The sequence below is a fragment of the Apaloderma vittatum genome, unplaced genomic scaffold, assembly GCF_000703405.1.
Source record: "Apaloderma vittatum isolate BGI_N311 unplaced genomic scaffold, ASM70340v1 scaffold4087, whole genome shotgun sequence".
NCBI classification, from domain to species: Eukaryota; Metazoa; Chordata; class Aves; order Trogoniformes; family Trogonidae; genus Apaloderma; species Apaloderma vittatum.
This window is the reverse complement of record NW_009726560.1, coordinates 52,902-78,394: the sequence shown is the minus strand read 5'-3', so window position 1 is coordinate 78,394 and position 25,493 is coordinate 52,902. Positions and strand designations below refer to the sequence as shown.

At 37.1% G+C, this 25,493-nt stretch overlaps 1 protein-coding gene across 1 annotated transcript in view; it reads right to left on the bottom strand.

Moving 5' to 3' along the window:
* Window positions 1–25,493, bottom strand: part of EML5 (echinoderm microtubule associated protein like 5) — a gene marked incomplete at its 5' end in the record, with an annotated part of 85,727 nt that overhangs the window by 19,689 nt on the left and 40,545 nt on the right. The window contains 12 exons of the mRNA XM_009873325.1: window positions 6,767–6,775; window positions 11,417–11,431; window positions 13,022–13,148; window positions 15,289–15,490; window positions 16,350–16,526; window positions 17,329–17,417; window positions 17,807–17,938; window positions 18,764–18,916; window positions 20,548–20,689; window positions 21,800–21,927; window positions 22,949–23,060; window positions 24,033–24,235. Coding sequence (XP_009871627.1) covers window positions 6,767–6,775; window positions 11,417–11,431; window positions 13,022–13,148; window positions 15,289–15,490; window positions 16,350–16,526; window positions 17,329–17,417; window positions 17,807–17,938; window positions 18,764–18,916; window positions 20,548–20,689; window positions 21,800–21,927; window positions 22,949–23,060; window positions 24,033–24,235 — 1,489 coding nt within the window. The remainder of the gene's footprint in view (window positions 1–6,766; window positions 6,776–11,416; window positions 11,432–13,021; window positions 13,149–15,288; window positions 15,491–16,349; window positions 16,527–17,328; window positions 17,418–17,806; window positions 17,939–18,763; window positions 18,917–20,547; window positions 20,690–21,799; window positions 21,928–22,948; window positions 23,061–24,032; window positions 24,236–25,493) is intronic.

Sequence of the window (25,493 nt, the reverse complement as noted above, 5' to 3'; positions counted from 1 at the left end):
CTGCTGAACTGATCCTTGTATTCACCTTCGAAAGAAATAGCTCTGCCAAAAAAACCCCACCCAAACCCACATCTCTGTTTAACACGCTGGGTTTTCCAATAATTCTTCAATAATCCATGAGGTTAGTGGAACAGTTTGTTTTATGACGATGACCACTGATACAATATTCTTAGCTTTTTCGAGCTACATTCTTAACACACATTCATCTTCTCTGTAGCAATTTTTATTGGATAAACTTCAAAGGCTTACCTGATTAACCTAAATACTTGAGATAATTATTCTTGTTCCCACATGCCTTCAGTAAGCCCTAATATCTCTTATTTTAGAATAGTTTGTAAAGAATTCTGGGTACACCTGCCTATTCACACTTACATCATCAGAAAAGACTTACTGTTTAATGTTTAGTTGGAAGTAAGTCATCATCATGCAAATGCATTATTATCAGCCATAACTTCTGTTCCACTGTTCTGAATAGCCCAGAGTTAATTATGAAATCTCAACCTGATATGTTAAGTATCTGTAATGTATCTTTCAGATTATGCTCAACTGTTCACTTACAAAGAAACATAGAAGTAAGTTTTATGTATCAAAATCACGCAATTATTTCTAGTAATCTGCAGGAACAATAGGTACTGATTCTGTATAAACAGCACATGTGGCCATGAAAAGAAATCTCTAAGTCTGACCTTTGCTAGGAACAATTAATTTACAAATAAATTCTACGTATACACTCAATGAAATACAGACACTTTAACCCCGTAGGCAGTGAGACAAACTAATATCAGAAATAAAGCAACAGGTCAGCTGTCTTTCATATTCCCTTTTTAGTTTAAAGTACTTCTAATTCCATCTCTGATCTTGAATGATGACTTTGACGCAAAATCATCAGAGTGTCTTTTTGAAGAACAATACTCTGTGATTTGTTTGTACACTGTATGTTTTGAACGATACTGCGAAAGTATCTTTTCAGTTATTCAAATAAAATACGATTTTCTGAGCTTTAGTTCTCCATTTTCCCTAATTTTAGTACAACTTCATGCCATATTACCAAAACATCTACACATATCATAATGTAAATTATACTGAAACTATAAACTGTGTTAGAAGCCTGTAGTCTAGATTTTATGAAATGGAAAATCTTTACAACAGAAAATCCAAATCTAGATCCAAAAGAAATACTATTGCTGCTTTATGCTGGATAGTTAACACACTAAGTCTTCTCATTGGGAGGGAATATGGGCTGTATTAGACAAATTCTATCAGAGCAAATGACAAAATAATCATTTAAAGTTAAAAAGAAAGTTCAAGGCATGAAGGATAGTAACTGAAGATTGTATTTCCTCTTAATTCATAAACAGGTGCAAATTAAAACAGAGAACACTAACTCTTCACAAAGAGCAGTAGTTTAAGTCTCATTTTTTTGCTACTCCAAAATCTTCCCTCTCAGAAACCCAACTTCTAATAAACTGTCAGTAAAGGCAAAATCTAGGGATATCTACCATATCTAGCAATGCAGGTCAGAAAAGGAGTCCCATGTGGACATGCACTAAAGGTCTTCTTGCTCAGAGACAAATAATAAAAGATAGCAGTATTCTTTCAGTCCAGCTTGAAATACGTCTGGTGGGAATGTACCCCCAGACCTCATTCTCAAAGGCCCTCCGTTACAGATCTTTTTTTCCTCTCTGAAGTCTCCAGTTAGGAGGAATCCACACACACTTTGAGACAGAAAAGCATGGCATTTCAACTCCTTTTTCAGTTATAGCCTATACCCAGCTCACAGCCATAGCATCCTGCCCCTTAGACTGTAAAGGTGAAAAAGTGTTCTCTTAACTTTCAATAAAGAGGAGGAAAAGCAAACCAAGCCCGGTCTGGGCTGCCATCATTGCTTACACAAGCACACTGGCCAGTACAGGAAGCAAGGAATACACCTGATTTCTGTCAGCAATCCTAACATCCAATTTGTTGAGTGCTCTCGAATCACTACTGTCTCTCAATCAGCTCTTTCCAGGTCTTACACTTGATGAGAAATTCCTAGCCTCCTCAACTATTTTCCAGGTGCTTCCCTCCATCCTACTGCCACTGACTCCAAGCATCCTCTCATTTGTCATATTACAATAATAGCTTCATAAAGCATGAATAGAATCCTCGCTTTTGATGTTGAAAAAAAAGGGAACTACACTTTTATTTAGAAGCTTCTAAATTATCACCAGAGAACACTTCCAATAGATTACAATGTTTATCATATTACATATATATGGTGAGAGCTTATCTGAAGCTTTGTAGAGGAAAAAATCTTTTATGGTATTTTTTGCCTGCCTTCACAGTAGATAATCAATTTTGGTTACAAATACACTGATCAAGAGGTAACAGGTATTCCCAGTGCCATAGAACCCTTCTTATTACTGTCTGCTACTCAAATCGAATCAAACCAAATCAAACAAAACTATTGAAATATACGAACAAAAATCGGAAAGGCACAACTTATGTGTGGGGAGCAGCCTTCTAAAAGCACTTCAGCGATACAGCAAGTAAACACCCACCCCTATTCATTAAAGTAAACAAAGCAGCAGAAACTAAAAGCATCAGCCAGCTTCATCAAACAAAATTTACATTAAGATTCCCTCTTCTCTCATAAAGAACAGGGTTTTTTTCTCCAGCACCTTTTCTGAAATGGTCAAAATATTAACAAATAAAGCTTTGTTTGGCTTTCAAGTAGGTTTGGTTTGTTTTGCATATGAATGTAAGTACCGCTTAAAATGGAACAAATTCTAGTACTAAGAATGTCTGAAGTTAAATGGCAAACTAATAATCAGTTCTCTGCCTGCGCAAGCAAAAGTCTTCAAAGAAATAACAGGGTTATCAACTTAAAAGACTTGCACATACCCACGACTACACATACCCTGTTATTTTTTGACTAAGAATTAGTGATTGAAAAATATCCAATACCTGATTTGTGTAACAGGTTAATGATATTAATAGCTGCTAACCATTTTTTCTCCACTTACAGTTTACTTTGAGTTGTAATTAAAATTCTTTAATTCCTTTACTACCTCCATAATCGCTGCTCATTTATTAGGTAACTAGGAGCACGCTTAAAAATGCAAGAAGTGCCTCAAAAAACAAATACACAAAAGTGGCTCCTTAAAAAACACTTATATAATGTTGACTTTAAATTCTTTTTAAATGAAGCAAGTAAAACATTACCTTTCTCTTTTTCAACACAGAAATGAGGAACAATGCTGAAGGGCTGCAAATTGGAAGGCTGCAAAGCAGTGATTCTGTTGGTCCTAGCCATTAGCTTCCCCAAGAATCAGAGAGGGAGTCAAAAGGAGGGATCTATAATAAATACTATCAATGTTCACTAGTTTTCCTCTGCCATGTTAAGTCTTCTCTCATCCCATGCAGCAGCTACAAAATCAAACGGCAAGTACAGTAGGGAGTACTGCAAAAATGGGAGACCTGAATGCTGTTTGCTGTACATACTGCTTTTAGTGGCATGTTTTAGAACCAGCTGTCAATGCCATATTAAGGACTGAAAAGAAAATGACAATGCCACCATACTCAGCTGTGAAGCATTAACACCCAAGACATGATTGCCAGCAGAAAAAAAATCCAAACCTTCTTGAAGAAAGCAGAAAAAGATACACTCCTTACAGGGAGCCTTCCTAGCTGAAAGAGAAGTATAGTTTCTGATGCTTTTCACAAAACACAAAAATCTTTAAATGTAACTTTTTTTTTTAGATTATATTGCAGGCAGCACATAAAAGAAGAATGTCAGATTCTAGACCTAGTAACCTTGAATAACCTCCTCTATGAATCTGAACAGCAAGGCTAACAGGCATATCACTAACTCATGCCACTCTTGAAGAGTAAAAAAACAAATCTGCAAGAAGTAGCACAAGACAGTGTACATTCATCCATCGTCAGAGAATAGTGCTGTTTGAGTGCTGTTCCAAAAGTACATACAAACCAGAGCCTGAGGGAGAACTGCACAGGTCAGGGATGATGCAGGAAAATAGAAAGGATACATCTAAAAACAGCAGAGGTAATCCCTGCAATTACATATTGGAAGTAAAGAAAATGAGAAGTACATTCAGCGAGTTTTGCCCTAGGAAAAAAACAACAACAAACAAAGCGAAACCAAACCACCAAACCCACACTAGAGCAGTAGGTGCCCACAGGTCCTGCGGCCAGCTCTGGAGCAGAATCACAGAATGTCAGGGGCTGGAAGGGACCTCAAAAGATCATCTAGTCCAGCCCCCCTGCCAGAGCAGGATCACCTACAGTAGGTCACACAGGAACACGTCCAGGAGGGTTTTGAACGTCTCCAGAGGAGGAGACTCCACAACCTCCCTGGGCAGCCTGTGCCAGGGCTCTGTCACCCTAACAGTGAAAAAGTTTTTCCTCATGTTTTTGCGGAAGCGAGTGACGAGGCTGGTGCTGAGCCGGCTGGTGGCGCACAAGGTCAGGCACCAGCGGTCAGTCCTGCTTTACAGATGGGGGTAGGGCAAGAGTGAGCAAAACCGCCCATTCCACCTCCTGCTTACTCCAGCATGCTTCCAAATATTTTATCTTTTTAATGTCTGATTTACCATGGCCAATCCAGCAACAGTCTTATTACTGTTACTCTAGAAATTGATAAAAAGTATGAAGAGCTCCTCTTCTACTTCTCACTCTCACATCTGACACGGCAAACTCCTGCCTCATTTCTTTCCTTCCCCCACCCTCTCTCATTTCATTTCACTCATATCCCTGAGAGATAGAGAAAAAGGTGTGTTAGGAAAAAGAAAAGTAGAAAATCTAAATAGAGCAAGAGAACACATCTGAAGTTTCATGAAAGCAGTAAAAACCTGAAAAGACATGATTCTGGCACAGGTTTATGTAACTGGAACTAAAGATTTCTCTGCCGCTTGGATCTAGAACGTAGCCTTTTTGTAACTTTTGCTGTCTGCTAATCCCTTGCAACAGAAGAGATAAAACAATCTTGCATTATCCAACTGCTTGAAAAGACCATCTATACTTAAAGGCCATACAGATACACAGACACACATATAGGATGATATCCATTCTTAGCCATGAGAGTACATTTATATTTGTATATCATCATGCAAAAGAATAAAGTGAATGTACCTCGGTCAGTAAAACTTGACAATTTATAGTCATCTATATTATCTCCCAAGTCCCCTAAACAATTTGTACAAGCACCCATCTATGAAGGACTAACTCTATATTGATTCAGAGCAGTGGAACGGGAATGCAAATTACAAACACATATGTATTTTCTTCCCAATCAAGTTTCAAGATGACGACTTGTGCATTTAAAAGCAGGAACACTGAAAGACACCAGAATATATTTTCCATGTGCTTTTTTTTTTTTTAAGGTGCAAAACCTGAAGATATTTTTCATTTGCTATTTAATGTGCAGGAAAGTGACTAATGGCACATACAACACCCAGTGGTCATATATCTGGCTGCATGCTCACAAATTGTGTGGAGAAGATGGCAAGGAGAGAATAAATAACATTTTGGGGTGAATGTGCGTATGGATGGGGTCAGTTTGAAGATGTGGAAGGAGAATTCCAGCCATCTATCATAGACAAAATAAATACCTTGGCACTTTACAGATTCAGCATTTATATTTTAGTATTTCTTATTATGGGACTATGAAAATGGAATACAAACATTTTGAAGTAGTTTGTGAAAGAAAAACTCTTCTCCATGGTTTTAGACATATTTTCAACATTATTGACACTGCTCTTCACATTGCCTTGTAAGATGTGGTATTTCACTCCCTACTTCTCTATTGCTACTGAGTTTCTGAAGTTATTACCAGAACAAGGGAATGGTCTGCTGATTAAAAACTGCTGCCATCAGTTCTCTGAGTTCCACGGTAAATTGTGACAGTGTGAATTCAAACACTTTTTTCTGTTTTAAAAATTCCACTTTTTTATGTTATCTTGGGCATGATGTCAGGGAGGAAATTAGAGCTGCTGGTATAAAAGAAATAGTCCCTTTCTGCGAGGAGCACCATAGCTGTACCTCTTACTTTGGGGGACTGACAAAGAACTTGGCAATTGATTTTGCACTAGCCTTCAGCATGAAGGGACTTTCACTGCCCTCCCCAAAAGTTGCTGGCAAGCATGAAGTAGAGAATTACTTTTTAAAGTAAGGAGGAGTTCCTCCTGTTTACTCCTGGTAAGATTTAAAAGTCACTTGTGAAACTTCAGAGATCCGATTTCCATTAGAAGAAAATAAAATCCAGCAGTTTCTAAATACTGCTTCTTGATAACTATCAGACATAATTACGTGTCCTAGGAGTGGTAAGTCCCATTTTGTACACACTAATGCAGATAGAGGTTATCTAATATTAAAATAATTTAGCAACATATACACACCTTGACACGTCAGGTGAAACTGTCCCATCAATATAAACCAATCCACTACTGAGGTGGATAGCTACCCACTAGGGACTGGAGAGAGTGCTTAGCTCTATATTTTAATAAATATTATTGAAAAATAATATTTGTAAAACATAAGTGAGTCTAATGGTTCATGCAGTTCATTTTATATTGGTAGGTAAACAACTAGCTAGCTTACTGCATGGAACAGAACTACAATGAATACATATAAGTTTAAAATTTGTAATACAGCAATATTCTGAAAAGTGAGAAGTGCGTAGTATAGCACCCACCATGACAGATGGCTTTTTAAGGAAAATGGAAGATGACAGTAAAACATGGACTAGATAGCAAAACAAAAGCATTACCTGGAACCTCTTTTCAGCAGCAGGTGAGAAAGAGAAAAGGATTACTTATACAAGTTTGGCTGAAAGCTAGGTGTCAGTGAATTATTCATACAAATAATTATTACTGAGACTTCGTGGTTTGTTTACTTCTTTTTACAATACAGGGATTATTCACAACTTCATCAGTTATGGAAATCTATTACTACTACAGAAAACTCCCATTCACTTAAATGGGAATTATGTACATGTGTTGGCATGAGAATGTAATTTTTAGGAACGATTCCTACTATAAAAAAGAGAAAGAAAGCAGAAGCAGTCTCAAAATCCCCTTAAGTATATCAAGTATTTAAGGCGTTGTAAACACCTGAATTACTCAAAGAAAGGCTGTGGGGGTTTAACATTCCAGAATGAGCTGAGGGGTAGAACAGTCAACTCACTATTTCAGAGAGATGTTCAAGTTCACTCACAAAAATTTAGTTAGAGTAAAATAACCATTAGCTCAGCTGGTCAAAATGTGTGGCGTGCTGAGCACTGCTGATATATACTGTTTTTTTCACGATTACTTAACTCAGTCTACGTTGACTGAAGATATCTCAGCATCTGTTTCACAAATTTGTTGCACCGAAAGGGTTTCGCCACTCACTTACGATGCATGGTCCTATACTTTGACTAGCAAAAAATCACTACTAACCACCAGAATATACCCCCATGTTTGTACTAGGAAGGGGCACTTTTCATTACTTTGATTAACAAGTACACTTTCTTTGTTCTGATTTGCTTTTCATTTAAGAACCACCAAGCGATTCCACTGCAGCAAGAAGGACACTAGTTACCTGTCTTTCTCACTTACAGGTGAAGCAAAAATAATTTCTCTCTCATCTCTTAGGGAAAACTTTCCAGAAAATTAAGAAATCAGTGTTAACAACTTACAAACAGATGGTTTTTGTCCCCACAATGAAAATAATCTGTTTTACTGAATCCCTTCTAATTAGTTCCAACTTTATCCTGCAATGCAAGACTAATGAACTGTTCCTTCATACAGGCAACAGCTAAACTTTTTCTCCCAATAAAGTTCAAATGTATCTTGAACAGGTTTTACAGTCAGTAACATGCAATTCTGCAAGGAATAAAGAATTTAAATAAGCACTATGCAGGGGAAATTAGAGTTTCTCCAACAGTGCCGAACAACTCTCTTACAATTTTCCTGAGTCCACTGAACCAAATGTTCATATAGTCAAGAGGAAAACTTTTAGTTTTCATTCCACAGTTTCAATTCTTTAATCTCCAGTATTACTTTTTCAATCTCATGATTAAGTATGAAACAAGACTTTCCACATGGACCACAACTAATTATTAGCTTGCAAATATTTACATATATGAACATAGGATCAGATATCTAATTGGTACACGGCAGATTTCATAAAAGGCTTTTGTGCTGTCTTCATGACTGAAGTGTGCAACACTTATTTGGAGCTCTCTAGCAATATGCCTGTGTTTCCGTTATCCTTTCCTTGAGGTCTTCAATAAAGGCACACTGTTCACTTAACTTGTTAGGTTCTGTTGATGAAGTCAGTCTACATAGATCATAACCCAAATACAAATCTTTCATCCCTCATCACTGGTCCATGCAATCGTTTCACTACACATTTCTTTCCTGGCCACACCTGATTATTTTGGTTGCAAAAAACCTCAATTTTGCATTTAAAATTGGAGACTTTAAATTCTGGCTCCATCCTCCTTGCACCCACTCTTGACAAAGGGCAATGGTTTTAAACTAGAGCAAGGTAGATTTAGATGAGGCATTAGGAAAAAGTTCTTCACTATGAGGGTGGTGAGACACTGGAACAGGCTGCCCAGAGAAGCTGTGGATGCTCCCTCCCTGCAAATGTTCAAGGCCAGGCTGGATGGGGCTTTGAGCAAGCTGGGCTAGTGGGAGGTGTCCCTGACCATGGCAGGGGGGTTGGAAGTGGCTGATCTTAAAGGTCCTCTCCAACTCAGTCCTTTCTGTGATTCTATTTGGTAAACCCTGACACTCTGGTTAATTGGCTTTTTGATTTCCTCAGTGACATGAGTTTTAGCTCAGATTCAAGAGGAAAAAATAAACCTCCAAAGGGTAAAGGAAGACCATTACTTTCCATAATGTTATTCTAGTCTATCACTAGGTGCTCAGAAACACAGTAATGCAAGTAACTAACAATAATGAAATTCCTGCTTGCAAAGAATGAGATACTCAGAAATGTCAGGGTTTTCAGTTTCCACGTTAATAACCTGCACTAACATACATTCCAACGTGCAGAAACTGGTTCACAGAAAGGTTAGCTTCAAAAAGCCCTATTTTCTTTCTAAAAGGAGAGGATAAAGCTGGTTTTTTTTAAAAAAAAATCTTCGGAATTTGTGCTATTTACATTCATATCACAAGTCACTAGACAGGGAAGCAGACAAATCTAATTGCATTTTGTTAATTTATATAAAACATATGGAAGATTTTTATATAAAATCTGTATTTTCTCTTTCAATTACGAGGTGATAATTGTGAGGTTCAGATAAGTGAAGCCTCATTTCAGTAGCTTCCTCCCTCTTGCATCCACTTGGAAGTGCAATTCAGATTTATTTATTATCTCTATCAGGTTATAAAAATAACGACTTCTAAATCAGTAAAGGACTGGTTTGTAAATAGTACCCTTCCCATTATGAATGCACAAGGATCTAAAACAGGTTATGTGTTTTTGCATATGTCCTTCCACACAAAAAAATTCCTCAAGACCAAAAAATAAAAAAGCAACAACCTCGGAAGCAATTTTGCCACAATACCTGGTTTTTAATTACATCTAGGAGTGAATACAGGGCATCTAAAGAATTTCCAAAAGATATAAAACACGGGAATCTTCCCATACAAGAGATCTCAGCATGTGGACTCAGCAATGACACGTGTTAACAAAACAGAGTAGTGATGACCATGAGAGACAAACTCATTCAGAGGTTTTAGTTGCTTGCAAATTTTCAGTATGGTAAATATATGGTGAAAAATTAAACTAGAACTCCTGGTTGTTTAGTTTTAAAAATCTCTTGGTTCAGCCACTCTTACCTAAGGCACATCAATCACAGCATCGCCCCTATGACACAAGAAATAGTGAACTTCAGGGAGTAAAAGAACAGAATAAGAATGGAGCAATATCCTCCAGATTCTTCCAACCTCCACTGATTTGCAGTGGAGGTCGAGCCAGAAGTGTTTTCAAAATTAACCATCCATGATGCATTTTTCTTTGGAGCAATTTACCTAGCACAAAAACATACTAGCAAATGACTGAATATCCAAAAAGCTATTACACAACCGTATAGGACACACAGTAGACATCTTTTCACACAAAAATACTATCTTTTCATATTATTATTCAGAAATTATAAATAATTCAAATTATGACCATAAGTGCTGCCTCATGGCCAACACCATTTTGCGTTTTCAACAGAAGTTAAAGTATGTATTCCAATGTCAACAATACATAGCAGTAATTTTACTTCTAGAGAATGGCATATCATTAGTAGAGGTGGCCTTAAACTATACTGCAAGCAGAGCTTAAACTGATTGAATCTGCATGAAATCTTGAGTTTCAGCATCCATAAGTTTTAAAAAAAACATGCCTGAAATTTAAGGCTTCAAGATATTTCTATTCAGCAAATTAAGTTATACAGCACTAGCATCGCTTATTTTCAAAAAATACTTCTCTTATTTTCTTCTGAATATTGAATTCCTTAGATAAGATAGTTACTCAAAAAAAAAGTTCCATAAAAAGTGGGGAAGATCATGCTTGTCTCAAAGGAAAAAACAAAGGCAGTACTGCCAAGAAGTATGGGTTGACACAACTCACATCTCAAGTTACTGTGTTAGCCATAAAAATGCTTAAGATATAGAAATGTCCACCGCTCCTAGTAAAACCATGGTGCTGTGAAGGGGAAAGCAAATATTATTTTTTTTATTTCTATTGCATGGAAAAAAGGTAATTTATGAGCGAAACCAGAAAACTGAGAATAAGAAGACACTGCCTAAGGATTTGTTGTGCTACAAATATAAGAGCTACAAACATGCAAAATCTCATTACCTAATGCAGGCACTTAAGCTAAGGACCCTGCATGTCATACGAACGCTACGCGGAACTGGCAGCTCTAATCCTTACATAGTATATAGGTGCACTGGTAAAATGCTGCAGCCAAGTCAAGAATGTCCTCTCAGACCTGAACCTTTATTAGCTCCAACACAGTGGTGGAGATGTGGTGATGCTGCTCATAAAGCAAGTTTGGGCATCTGCGCAATGTGCTCCCAGCACTTTCTTTTCCATGCTGGATGCCTACACACCAACACTGTGATATAGTCTTGCAGAACTGCACAAGAGGTTAGGCAAGCTCTGACTATAGCTACTTAACCAAAGTACTAAGGAAAAGAGGATGAGACTTGATCACCTACTCCCAAATACTCTATTTAGCACCCACTCATGTCCGCTCAGGCTGAGAACTGGGCTTATTCTTTGTCCTTTATCCCTTTTGTACCATTAGCAAACTACTACTTAATAGTAAAGAGCTAAAGCATTCACTTCTATTTCAAAGTACAACCACTTTTACAAGCAGCTTAACTTAGTAAAATGTGTTTGATCCTGGAATTTGTGTAAATGAACTTACCTCACTACCCCCTGCCTTCATAGGAAGCAAAAGGAAAGGGAAATTAAAATAAAACAAAAATTAGTATATATGAAAGTAGACTTACTAAAACACTTACCAATCTCACACAGTATCAACTTCAGCAGAAGTTAAAATGCATAAGGTAACAATATTCTGGTTTTAGTTTTTTACAAAACCTTTTCTTTCAAGATTTAGGCAGCCCAAACTTTTAAACAATGCAGGCAATGGAATTCTTTCATGAACTTTTACGCATTCTGAATCAGAACTTAGTTACCTTACTACAGAATCAGTTTAATACCTTATTTGAAACTGAAAAACATAGCTCACAGCTGACCAGAAACAATTATTGAAAGAAATACAAGTCCCTTGCAATTTCATTCAAAAAATAAAATCTTTAATCACAGCTTTCATGAATGAGAGTAGATATAAATGCAAAACACTGATATCATACACATTACTTCTTTCTGACTTGCACATCAAATACACCTACTTAATAAACACAAGAAAACATTTCTCATTTTAAATGCAAGGCAGGGAGCCACAGCTTTATACCCAGGCATTCATTCTCTCCTTCAGCAACACAACTTAAAAACTAAAGATGACACCAAACTCCCACGAATGTCAAGTTGCATTTCTCAACAAGGGCATCACAGCTCTGTTGGCTGCATCGCAGAAAGAGGCACGTGCATTGTAACACAGCTGCTCACATTCCTGCGGGGAGTCTCCAGCCTGCTCTTTATCTGCACCCTTACACCTAATTACACTGTGTTGTGTTTTCCTCACTTTCGTCTCTTGAACACTAGCATTCCTCGACTGCCACTGTATCCTGGTAGGAATCCCTCTATCTTTTTCCCTCACATCTATTTTGCTGATAACAAACAACGTTCAGGGTCCTATGCTCAACTGCAGATTCTACAATGTATTATGTTCTAGTAGTTGTAAGTTGTTTTTCTTGCTTCATATCTACTTTACCTGCTGGTCTTACTCTACTCTGCTTCCCACTCCTTTCTTTCATCAAGCATATGACAGTGAACTAAACAATACAACTAACACTGCAAATCAATCAACTGCATTTCCCAAGTCTCATTAATAGAAACTGCAGAACTGCTGTGGAGAAATCTTTTCAAAGGAAGGTGAAGGTGGAAGTTATCTGGAGATAGAAACACAAGGAGCAATTACAGCTGAATTAGTCAGATCATTCTGCTGGCAAAAACAAAAAACTGAGAGCTGTCTTTCAATAAAACAGTTGTACAGGTTCATGCATATAAGGCCATCACTAGACATCACTTGGTATTTAAGTTTCAAAAAGACCATACTGTCAAACATATTGCCACCAAATAACTCAATTATCTCATGAGACTTTCCAAACATAGTAAGCATACCTCATTTGTAGTCCTTTGTGCTCTCTGAGAAAGAGATACAGCCTAGCTCTTTAGGCAAAATTCTTCTTAAGTTGTCATTGGGGTTTTTTCTGTCCAAGGAAGTATTTCCATTCTCTTTATACATATCACTTTAAATTGTATATATATTCCAACATTATTATGTTTTACTATTAACCATCTTTTCAGATTACGTTCTTGACTGGAATTGTAATTTAGCAATTACCTTTCATCTAAGCTTGGTTCCTTTTGCTGCAGATGAGGCTTAATTCCAAACATTGGTCTAATGTTCGTGGATAAGGCTTTTATGGTGTAATTAATTTCATTTTCTCTTGTCACATCACTGTCATAACCTAACAAAATCAGAGTGAACAGTATCAAAACAAAATAAGATATCAGAAAAAAATTAAATTGTAACTTGTGCAGGTTTCAACAATGTATTGGACTATACAAATAATTATACCATGTATTATTAGTTAGATAAATATTCAAAAGAAAGTAATTGGGAATTATGACCATTGTTAATAAAAGACAGCCTTAAAAAAAATTCTCCACAATATCTTTGTGGAAGAAAATTATTATCAAAGATTCAAGGGACATTCAAAGTTACCTCATTTCTTCTTGGTTGGCCTTAACTCAGGGTCACTAACTGTTCTGGTTTGAGCTAAAAAAAACAATTCTGTTTAGTGATTTTTTCTTTCCAGTTTAGTCTCTTCTAAAAGGCTGCACTTTCTGAAGTCAGCAGCATGTTTTTGCAGACAGTGTGTGCTACTAGCAGTGCTAACACCTGATGTTTACAGTTACTGCCTGGGACTGGGATGCAGAAAGGCTCTTGCTTATTCCTGTAGTGACCAAGGCCACTGCTGGCTCTTGTGTGCCACGCTGGGGGTGCCGGGTAGTAAGTGGGGTCACAAGGAAGTAAAGGGTTGCTCCTCTGGGGGGTAATAGACAGGACAGGTGACCAATGAGGGTATGACACTCCATATACAACATATTTAGTATAAACTGAGTGATCACAAGAGTTTCTATCCCTTTTTCTGCAATGGCCGGTGTCCAGGGAGGACTCCATCTGACCTCCTGCTTTTGATCCGGATCCTGAGTTCCCAAATCCAGCTCCTGTATCCAGCTCCCGCCGCCGCCGCTGAGCCTGGGGCTTCCCCAGTGCCTCCTGCTCTGCAGCACCAGTGGGGATTGCTATCGGGGTGGGAGTTGGGTTTGGCATCGGGCTTATATATAGTTGTATACAGTTCTTTATCATTTCACCATTATTTCCATTATTGTTTCATTAAAGCTGTTCTAGTTGCTTTTTTTCCAGTCCGTAAGTCTCTCTGCCCCATTCCCTTTTCCTTCCCGTTTGGGGGAGGAGAGAGAGGGTTAGAGAGCATCTGTTCGTGTTTAGCGGCCAGCCCAGCCCTAACCCGCAACACTAATAAAGGACGTTGCTACCTGACACCTGCTGCTAAACTTTGAAAGATTCAGCACCAGGCTGTTCTCCATTTCAGGGTCCATCTATTAGGATGGAAGCTACAAGTTTGCACTCTAACTGAAATGAATAGGACCTCATAAACTTTTGTGCAAAAAGATACCAACGTCTTTTCTTGTAAAGCCTAACAGATCTTACTTTGTTGTAGAGTATTTTGAACACACAGCTTAAGAGGGTTGTGTGTAAAGCACCAGAACCCAGGGAAAGTTATTGGTCACATACAGAAGCTGAACAAAATCTCTGAAGATGGCACAAAAATTCTTCTCCAACGAATGTTTAATATGTCTCTAATATTTAAGGTGTCTCTTTGGTCATTTAGCAGACTTCAGTGAAAACTGAAGCTACTTTATCACACAGAATTATTTAAAGAGTAGCAGTGATAGTTTAAAAATGCTTGAAGACTGAAGAACTGATGAGGAAAAATTGCACTCGGGAGCCAAGAGAACAAGCTTGGAGGCTCATGAACCTTGCAATTATAACATGAAAAAGAAAACATTAAATACTGTAAAACCAACAGAAGTTAATCCTACAAAATGCAATTAACACTTTTTAACTATTGATATTATGATCTTGCAATAGGCTGTCCCTATTTGAGCATTAGCCTACCTCAGCCTACCACACTTTCACATTACGGAAACAGATGCTACTACATCAGGTAACCGATCTCACATTATACAGACTTCAATGTAATTCCATTAGAATTAGTGCCCCAATCTCAACTGCGATGAATCTATCTTTCTGTACAGATTTTGGTAGTTAAGTATAACTGGCATTTAGTATTTTTTCATTTAGAAGATGTCAAGAGTCTCTATATACTCTGACTCAAAGCAGTCAAACACGTCATTATCATTGTCTTCCCTCAAAAGAAATTTTACTTTATGTTTTTGAGGCATCTTCACTATTTAAAGCATTCATATATAAAATGTGATTACTTCTAAATTAGCAATTTTCCATTAATAAAGTCTTCTTGAGATAAAATAATCCAGCTGGTTTTACAAATTAGTACTGACCTCCATCTTCTTCAGAATCTAGATCAGACTCTTCACTGTCACACTGCCTGCTATCTCGATGTCCTTCCATCTCGTAAGTCCACAGCATTAAAGACGTGTCTGCTCCTCCAACAGTGACCAACAAACTGTCATCGTAAGTCCAACGGACATTTGTCACGTGGGTACTGTGAGCGACATACCTCTTAAATTTTCCAAACTTTCCCTAAGAAGAGAGGAGAAAGGGCACTGATCAAATTTAACCAATCTGCTAGTCAAAACTGAAAGGAGTTGCCAGCGCACATGTTCTTAACTTCTTTACGGTTTATGCTTTCACTGTTTTGTATTCGTATGTACCGCATGTTTTGCCAAGTTCTTCTCCTACAGCATGAAATGTCAACCATATTTCCATACCAAGTACACAGGAATTAATTTATAAACAGATTCCAGCAATAAACACTGGATTATTTTCATTCTTTGGAAAAAACTTTTAACAGATTAAGAATAAAATGCACACAGAATATTCTGAGTCAATACTTGTGCATTGTTACCAAAACATTCGAAGTAGAAGACTCATTTACTGATAAATAAACAGGAAAACTACAAAGGTTCTAAAAGAGCAGTAAAAATATAATGTGCTTCTGGAATGGCTTTTCTATGATGTGCATTTAAAAAAATATTAAAGCTCTTCATCTTGTAGAAAAATTACTAAGGTTGGGCAGAACAAAGATCCATAAAATCACGAGTGAAATGACGGTGAGGAAGAAAAAAAAAAAGAGCTTAAATCGACATTGATAAAAACCACACTGAGGATATTAATGCCTAAGACATAGCTCAAAAGTGCCTGTCAACAGTTTTTCCTATATATTTGCCAACACATAAGACAGCTCTTTAGTCTGACCTGGAATGGTCATTCTTACTAACTGAAAGTTAAATGCATTCCAAATTGCAAAATAATATTGAACACTGTCTTTGATCCAAAGTTATAAAAAAGAACTATTTTTTCCCAAGTGGCAAATTTTTCAAGTTTTGAAAAGGCAGTTTTATTAATCAATTTTCTCCACGAACAGCTGAAAATTACTTACTTTAGCAGGGTATCGGAACAGTTTCACAAATCCAAAATCATCTCCTGTGGCTAACACTTTACTATCACTAGTGAGGCATGAAGCAGTTACATCTGTGACTTCACCAATTATTGGCCAGATTCCTTCACAGCAGGAGCCCAAAACGCTCGTCCATGACGCCCAGCCAATCTTTTCTACCTACAAAAACAACCTGTTTGAGACACAGCATGCTTCTTCCCAGGCAGTTTTCTTCCACGTCTGACCTCAAGAAAACATCCTTGCACTGAAAGATACGTCACATCTAAAAGATATTATTTTAATATAACAACCACTTGTTTTCTGACCGTTCAGGATTTCATGCAAGACCTTTGTTTTCACTTCTATTCACTTCCAGTTCCAAAACGTCTAGAAGTGTTTAAAAACATTTGACCTTACCTGCCCTTCCAGGCTAGAGAAAACAAATTACGTTTTTCAACACTGCCTTTCAATCTCATAAAAAACAGTATTTGAAAATTACTCATTTTCACTCTCTGTCCTATGACAATGCTCTACATCTAAGAAAGCAAATCAATACTACAGCTACAATATACTACACTTGCCTACGTATATTATGTATACTATATTGTATTGCCATGTAACGGCAGACATGATGTATTCCACAACAAGGTTAGTGCTAAGTAATCAAAAGTGTTTAGGTACCAAAAGGTGCATACAGAAGTCCAGTGAGATCTTCATAAGTGTGTAAGTCAGTGAAATGTCCATTTCTTAACAGAAGAGACAAATGTGATATTTTCTATGTATTATATCATTCTGATTGCATTACCTGATTGAACAGGCTGAATAAAAAAAGGATAAAGGACAGCAAAAGCCTAAACAGAAGCTTTTTCAGTAGACCAGTTAAAATTATACTTTTCTACCTCATGCTCTCCCATATGGTATAGATGGTTGTATCATAACTCTAATTTGCAAACAAGGTCAAAAGGGAGTCTTATTTCCTCACCTCCAAACTAGGAATTGTCTGTTTTTTCCCACGAGGAGCTTCAAAAAACAACTGTTCTTTAGCACCAGTATTGACCTGCAAGAGTTTTCCTATAAAAGAAGGAGGAAGACAGGGAAGTCCAGTTTTTCTGCTATTTTTGACAAGGATACATATTTCTAAGCTACAGATGCAACTGCATTACGCAATACATTATTCAAGATGTAGAATTCAAGCAATGAACATAGGAGATGTAAAAAAAAAACACCCAAACCAAACAATCTACAGAGACGATCTATTTTATTTAAAATTGCACAACTTCGAAAATACATAAATAGTAGTAAAAATCATGTTTTTATATTTATTCAGATGCTGCGAGCATATTCATAAACTGAAGAAACAAATCTGTCAGCAATATCGCAAATTCCTACTGTAGATGTGCTGTATTTAGCCTATAATGTAATCAATCCTCCAGCAGAGTTTTGGACTGAATGCTGCTTACCTCTTACGTCCCAGTCCATATGTGTGATGTAACTGGAGGCTCCTTTGCAGATTCCTACTCGTTTACTACTCATTACGTTGTAAATATCTACAAAGTTGTCACAGGATGCCACAGCTAAGTACTTTCCAGACCCTAAAACACACCCATAGAAACTGAAGACATTTTCAAAAATTGCAGTGCTTTGTATACTAAACACAGCTATATTTTAGAGCTGAGCTATATGCAACTCAGATTTCTTTGAAATGAGTGTGCTAATTTATACACAGTCCCCAACAGACTAATGTTCATATCACCTAACTAAAATCAGTATGAAACACACAACCATTACAATGTTACATCTTCAAACAATAAAAACTACTTGATGAAACATTTATCGCATTCAGGGTGGTAAGGCTTAGGTAACCAGAAAGTAATGTTGCATGAGAACCGGTACCAGTAATTGGCATCAAATTTTTCCTACAGGAGAGTATTTTCACTGAAGCGGTATTACTAGTTCAGGCCATACATTCGCGTTCCTAAATAAGGGCTGTACTGTTTGAAAAAGAGTGCTAAGCACTGTAGGGGGGAAAAGAAGAAAAAAAAAAGAAAAGATGACAGAACTTTCTGACACATCAATTTCAAGCACTCTCATTAGCTAACAGAAACCTGAGTGAACCTAAGTTATGCAGCAAAAAGTGGAACCCTAGGGACCTAGGGAAGCTACTGCATGTTCATGATTTATAATTGACCGTTGCATTCAGGAAGTTACTATGAGCAAACCTATTCCAATTATCTCATCCTCAAACAAGCAACATAGGACTTCACATCCAATATTTTCCAAACTGTTAGTATTCGTCTTGCTGACTTATTTGTTACATGTAAAAGACTACTGCAATTATCTACTTCTTTTAGATTTTAAAGGTTAAAAAGGTTGCTTGAACAATCTTGATGTAAAAAACTGCATTTTGAATCACTTACCAGGAGAAAATCGGATCTCTGAAATTACATCTTTCCTGTGCTGGAAAGAGACTAGATCCTCCAGGGTATCTGCATTAACTATCAAAAAACTTCCATCATTGAGACCAACAGCTAATGCTTTTCCATCAGGCGAAAAGCAGCAACATCTACCTCCTATGAGGAATACAGAAATGGCATTCAGGTACATTTACAGTGCATAATCCCTCTTTTAGATTTATTTTTCCAGTAGTAAAGGAAAGCTATTACAGTATATAGTCTAATGAAATTTTTAGATGCTATTGAGATCATTTCTAAGCTCTACATCTGTGATAGCACACAGAAGATATTGGTAAACCAATAAGTACACAATTCCAGAATCTTAGATTACATTTTTTTTTATATCAGTTGACGTTTTTTCCATCAGTAATACAGATTAATCACTACTGTCTATATATTTTTGATTTGCTCTCCTTAATATCTGGTGCCAGTCGTTTGTTACCATTTGCTCTGTTAAGGAGATCACAGCTGGAAAAGACATTCTGGACTCACAGAAACCAGTTGTTTGATCGTGGTCACTATGTCATACAATCTTTTTAATAAACATGTCAAGTTACATTTGAAAAACAGCTTAACTTCCAATCTAAATTTATTTACAGTCAGCTTATATAGTTTTGTTGCCACATCAGAAATTTCGATTAAGGTAATTATTTTTCCCTACTCTTTGTTCCTCTGATTAACCTGCAGACAGTAATCCTTCATTTATGGAGTCAGCTTGACTCCACCACAAACTTTCCCATTCATTATCCTGTAGCTTCTCTTTTTCCATACTTTCTGCTCCTTGGTTACTCCTCAGCTACACAGATAATTTTCTTACAGTCCTTGAGTCTTGTCTTTTTTAATTACCAAATATTACCTCATTTCCATAACTGCAATATGCAGAATATGCAATATAGCAGTACAGTACACAGGTACTTTTCAGTATCGCCAAAGTATCTCAAAACATGCCTCATCAGCAAATTAATTCATCGCAATCTTATTTTTTCTGCCAAAACTACTCTTAAAAGTATTAAGAAACATCAACTTTAAGACTCGAGCAGACTTCACCGCCTTGAAACTTTCCTGCTTGTGTCAGCTCATGACTCTTCTTACGTTTATTTTATCAGTCCAAATCATCTTCAGCTAAGCTCCCTACAGACTTTGGATCAAAATGCTTTACTCAATTCTGAACAGATAAAGCCCACTGCAGTCCTTCATCTAGCAAAGCATATAGATCATTAAACGATTGTTAAGGCCAGCCTGGTCTAATCCTAAAAAATAGCCTCCTTATATGATGTCAATTCCAACAGATTTTCCATGATCTGTCAAAATATAATTTAGTTATGTATACAACAAGTAAGAATTATATGACTGTTCTCTTTCCTTGACATTCCAGATTCTTCTAATGTTCACAAAGAAGAAAAATTCAACATTACTTCTAGGACTTCTTCCAAAAATTTCTGGATCTGAAGTCCTCCACTGTTCAAAAAAGCTTACAGTACTCTAAGCAACATGGCAGATTTATGTAATTGGCTAAAATTTAGTGTAAATTCACTAACCTAAATATGTTACAATTGCAAATAATCTTAAGAAACAATATTGCATATAAATCTTTCACTCAGATTCATTAGCTTAAGGACTACGTAACTCATGAACACAGCATCAGTAAAACAATTTCAACAAAGAAATTAATTTACTCAGTCTTGCTTTTTAAAGATTCATAATGCTCGTAAATTCAGTTAAATATTTTGTCATACTAAGCATCTTACCCTTCTTCAATTTGCGAACAGCTAACATACAATGGCTAGGAGATAAATCCCATATTCTTAAGGTTTTGTCATCACTTACAGTGGCACAAATAGGTAAATGAGGATGAGTAGCTAGACCCCAAACTTCCCCCTCCATGTGACCCTGAAAAAAACACAATGAATCAGATCAACTTTTTATTTTAAACTGAAGTACGGAATAATACATTTAAGGAAGTTAAAAACAAACAAAAATAAACAAACAAAAGCACCAGAGAGAGAGCATGCCTATCTTTAGAGGGTAGTACAGAAATACCATAATAGAAACATGAAACACTTAAAAAAACCTCACCCTGCTACTTACAGTAGAAGTGCAAACTATAGTAATTTGTACTAATGACAAATAATCCTCACGTGTATCTACGTCAATGACACAGACAGTGGGACCAAGAGCACCCTCAGCAAGTTTGCAGATGACACCAAGCTGAGTGGTGGAGTTCACACACCAGAGGGGCAGGATGCCAGCCAGAGGGACCTGGACAAGCTGGAGAAGTGGGCCCATGTGAACCTCATGAGGTTCAGCACGGGAAAGTGCAAAGTCCTGCACCTCAGGGAAACCTGCGGAATCAATACAGCCTGAGGGAGAAGCAGACTATGAAGAGCCCTGTGGAAAAGGACTTGTGGGTACTGGCAGATGAAACTCTTGACCTGAGCTGGCAATGCGTGCTCGCAGCCCCGAAGACCAACTGTCTCCTGGGTTGCGTCAATAGAAAGGTGACCAGTAGATCAAGGGAATGAAGATACGAAGATATGAAGAAAAAAACCTGTTTTGTAAGAAATGCAGTCCATGTAGTATGGCAAGGAAAATTGAAATGTTATTTGCACAATTACAAAGAAAATCTAAAAATAAACCTCAATGAGACAATTTTCAAAAATAGTAAGAGTAACCAGTACTCAAAAAAAAAGTTTATAAAGAATTTAGTGGTAGATGTATTGTTTGACATATTTTTTCCTTTTTTTCCTTTTTAAAAACAGAAATATGATCTTGGTCCGTTTGAAAGGAAGAACTTCTTGAACAAACTAGTACATGAAATTCTGTGATCCGCCTTGCTCATTAAAGAGTCATAGGTCTAGTCAAGCATTAAAAATCTATAAACTGGTAGTACCTCACTAATTTCACTAATAATTAAAATCCTTTTCTTTTCACAACAGTCTTTACTTAACAAATAAAATAGTGTTTGTGGTATGGAATATTTGACTGAGATTTAACATGTACCTGCACCAGAAGAGTTATTGGTCCACTTTTATCCACCTCCAATATTTCACCATTCTTTGTACCCACTAAAATATGACCATGTCCTAAAGATATGGCACGTATAGAAGGATTATCTTCCAAGAGGAGACCTAGAACATTAAAATGTTAGAAGACAGAAAAATTCTCAAGTATGCTTTAATGAGGATTTTTCACACATACACACATTACATTCTCACCGTAGAACATGATACTCAGTAGTAAACAAGTTAAAAATTATTCCTGCATGGAAGAACGTACATGTTTGGATTCATTTAGCAATAACCCAACTGACACTGATCTTTCAGCTCAGCTGAGTATCTCTGAAGTTTAATCAGTTTGACTCACTGGCACTCTTAGTGAAAAAACGTGCACGTGAATTATCAACTACACTACTATATTGCGAGCATTTATAGCACTTTCAAATCTAGCTTTTGATTAAACAGATATGAGAATGAGGTTCTCTGTAGTAGAATCTTTTAGTTAACGAGTGTTCTCATTCATGGCTTTTGAAAATCAAACCATATACATCAGAACACAGCAAATGTAATTTTAAGGGGGTGAGGGAAGAAACATCAAAATGTCAAATAGGCAAAACTGTAAATAAGCACTAAGACCAAAAATAAGTGAAAGAAATAAGAATAATAGGAATGAAAATGTTCTTAAGTAATTTTAAAATACATCTATGCATTTACATACAATTAAGTTACAAAATGTACTAACACCTTACAAAACTAACCACAATTCTGAATTCCATTCCCTCCTTCAAAACAAAAAAGATCAGAGAACATACTTCATGATTAGAAATATAGTAGTACTTTTAGTTGCTACTTAAAAAAAAAAAATCACCTAAATGGTGATAGACTCAAGATTAAATCAAGTAATTCAGGCAGATAATAAGGTAAATATTATCATCTGCAATCACCAAATCTGCAAACCGACACAGCAACACACCATTCCCTTCTTAACAGAAGATTGGCTTACTGAGAATTAATAAAGTTTTTAAAAAATGAGTTTCAGTATTCATTATGTCAAATGCAGATTTCCTCCCATTGGGGAAAGCAATTCCACAGACCAAGTTTTCTAAATAAGGTATTTTAAACAGAATGAAAAATAGGACAAAGTCTGTGTTACCTTTAGATCCGGGGGCCAAAGCAGCCCTTTTGATGGCATAAGTTTTGAGACAACGTTCAAAGGTGTCATCCCAGAGAGCTACTACCCCATCCTTTCCTCCAGTGACAAATCCCTGGTAAAAAAAGGGAAAAATAAAAATAAATCACAAGTTATAATCAATTATCTTTCCTTAATTTTTCAGCCAATACCAAAAATGGATTATATACAACACTGTTATGCACAGAACTACAGATGTTGCAGATTAAAAGATTAGGAGAAACAAAATGATTGAATTCTCCTCCTGACAAAGGCAGCACAGTTCTGTACATTCCATGTACACAGGTTGGATTTAAAAGTTCTAACAAACAAGCTTCTACCATACTAAAAAAAATTAATTTAACTGCCATACTAAAATGTTATTCTTGATATTTAGCCTCAATATCCCTTTGGCATTTCACCTCACTACTCCAAGTAAAACTTAGTACCACTCAGAAGAAATTGATTAGTGCTTAAATTGCTCAAATATATGCATATTTATGCCATTCTGCCTTCAAAAATTATTTGCCAATATTTAAGGAAGCAACAGGTATACTTAATACTGAAATTATTAGTATGTTCCTTTGGAGCACTAAGTTCTTGTAATATGAATAATATAGACTTTGTCCAAAGCTATAAAATTGAAACTCAAATATTAGAAGATGAAGCAACTTGGTCTAACCTAGCAAAACACAAACTTACACATAACTTCAAAAATACAAGTAATCTAACTGGAACACCCATTCACAAATAGTATGATCTTCCTTTCTCACAGGCTCACGTATTCCAGTACACTTATGGATGCGTAAATCAAAAGTAACTTTCAGTCATCGTAAGTTAGTATTATTTCTTTAAGAGGAGATAATGAAAATTACTGAAAGTCACTGGACCAACAAGCGTTTGAGGAACAGCATGTTACATAACAGGAATTAGAGACATGCATAAAACACTATTTTGAATCTGTGCCTCATGAGGCTTTTCTGTAATGAAAATAAAGCCACGGATTCCCGAGTTTGGGAAAGGCAGACATTTTGTCCAGACATTGAGGAACAATGAGCGGTTTATTTACTTTTTCCAATGCGTGCATGCTGAACACAGGACCATCATGTGCCTTGACAGTTTTTATGAGAAACACATCTCTCCAGATACACACATCCCCCGTGGAAGTTCCAGAGAATGCCATCTCCTCCGTCCATCCGTACACGGCACACATCATCGTATCAGTTCTTCCCAACGTGCCTATGCTGCCCTTTCTCCCAATGAGTCCTCCACCTAGTTCAAACCAAAAACAAGTCACCAGGTGTTCACTTCAACTTATTTTTTGACAACTATACAACTCTACTCAGAGCAAAAAGTCCTTTTCTTCTGGTTTATCCCTGCTCCCCAAAAAATTCAGCCTGAGAAGTGATCTCAGGAAACAGAATTTTTTAATGTTTGGCATCTTTCAAGAAAAAGCCTTACTTTTAACTTAGTACTTAAATCTGTATTTGAATGTGTACACACTGACTGAGAGAACTGGGGCTGTTTAGCCCTGAGAGGAGACGGCTGAGAGGGGACCTTATTAACATATAGAAATATCTGAGGGTTGGATGTCAAGAGGAAGGAAACAATCTCTTTTCAGTAGTGCCCAGCAATAGAACAAGGAATAACGGGTTTAGGTCAGAACATAGGAAGTTCCACCTCAACATGAGGGTGCCAGAGCCCTGGCACAGGCTGCCCAGAGAGGGTGTGGAGTCTCCTTCTCTGGAGACTTTCAAAACCCGCCTGGACACGTTCCTGTGTGGCTGCCCTGGGGGATCCTGCTCTGGCAGGGGGCCTGGACTAGTTGATCTCTAGAGGTCCCTTCCAACCCTGAACATTCTACGATTCTATGATATACCCACATACAGACATACAACAAGAAAGTGTATTTCTAAACTCACATCTAAAGATCTACCACGCAGTTCACAGAAATTCCTAATGAAATTAACTTGAAAAAAAAAACAAGTTTACATTTTGACACCCCATCCTTTTCACGATATGTTTTCAGTGAGAGGATTTCTAATTTTACTTCAGAGGTTTACTACATTGGCCTCTGGGTAATGGTACAGCTATATAAATTTAAAAATTTGTTAAAATATCAGATCTAAAAATCATTTGAAAGGTACAATGGACAGTAACATCTGGCTAGGATGTAGTAACATCTGCTAGAATTTTCACAATCCTCAGAGAAAGTTCATACGCGGTGTGTTACACACACAGGAACTCCTCAGGATTTGACACTTCATACTGTTCTCGTGCTAATAGAGGCAACATTTCCGAACCTCCCTGCCATCACGTGGCGCTGAGGAAAATTTAGTCCAAGGTATACCCTTGGGTGCTGCTTCTCAAATCAAGCGCGCCGGCTCTAGCACAGAGTTCAGGGCACTGGGCTTCGTTAAGGCGCACTGATCATTCTCCTCCTCACGTTAATGCTAAATGCGTTTCATGGTGCCTGCCTTGCCAGTGTGCTGTCGCAGTTCCACACGGATGGGCTGTAGTGTTAAGAGAA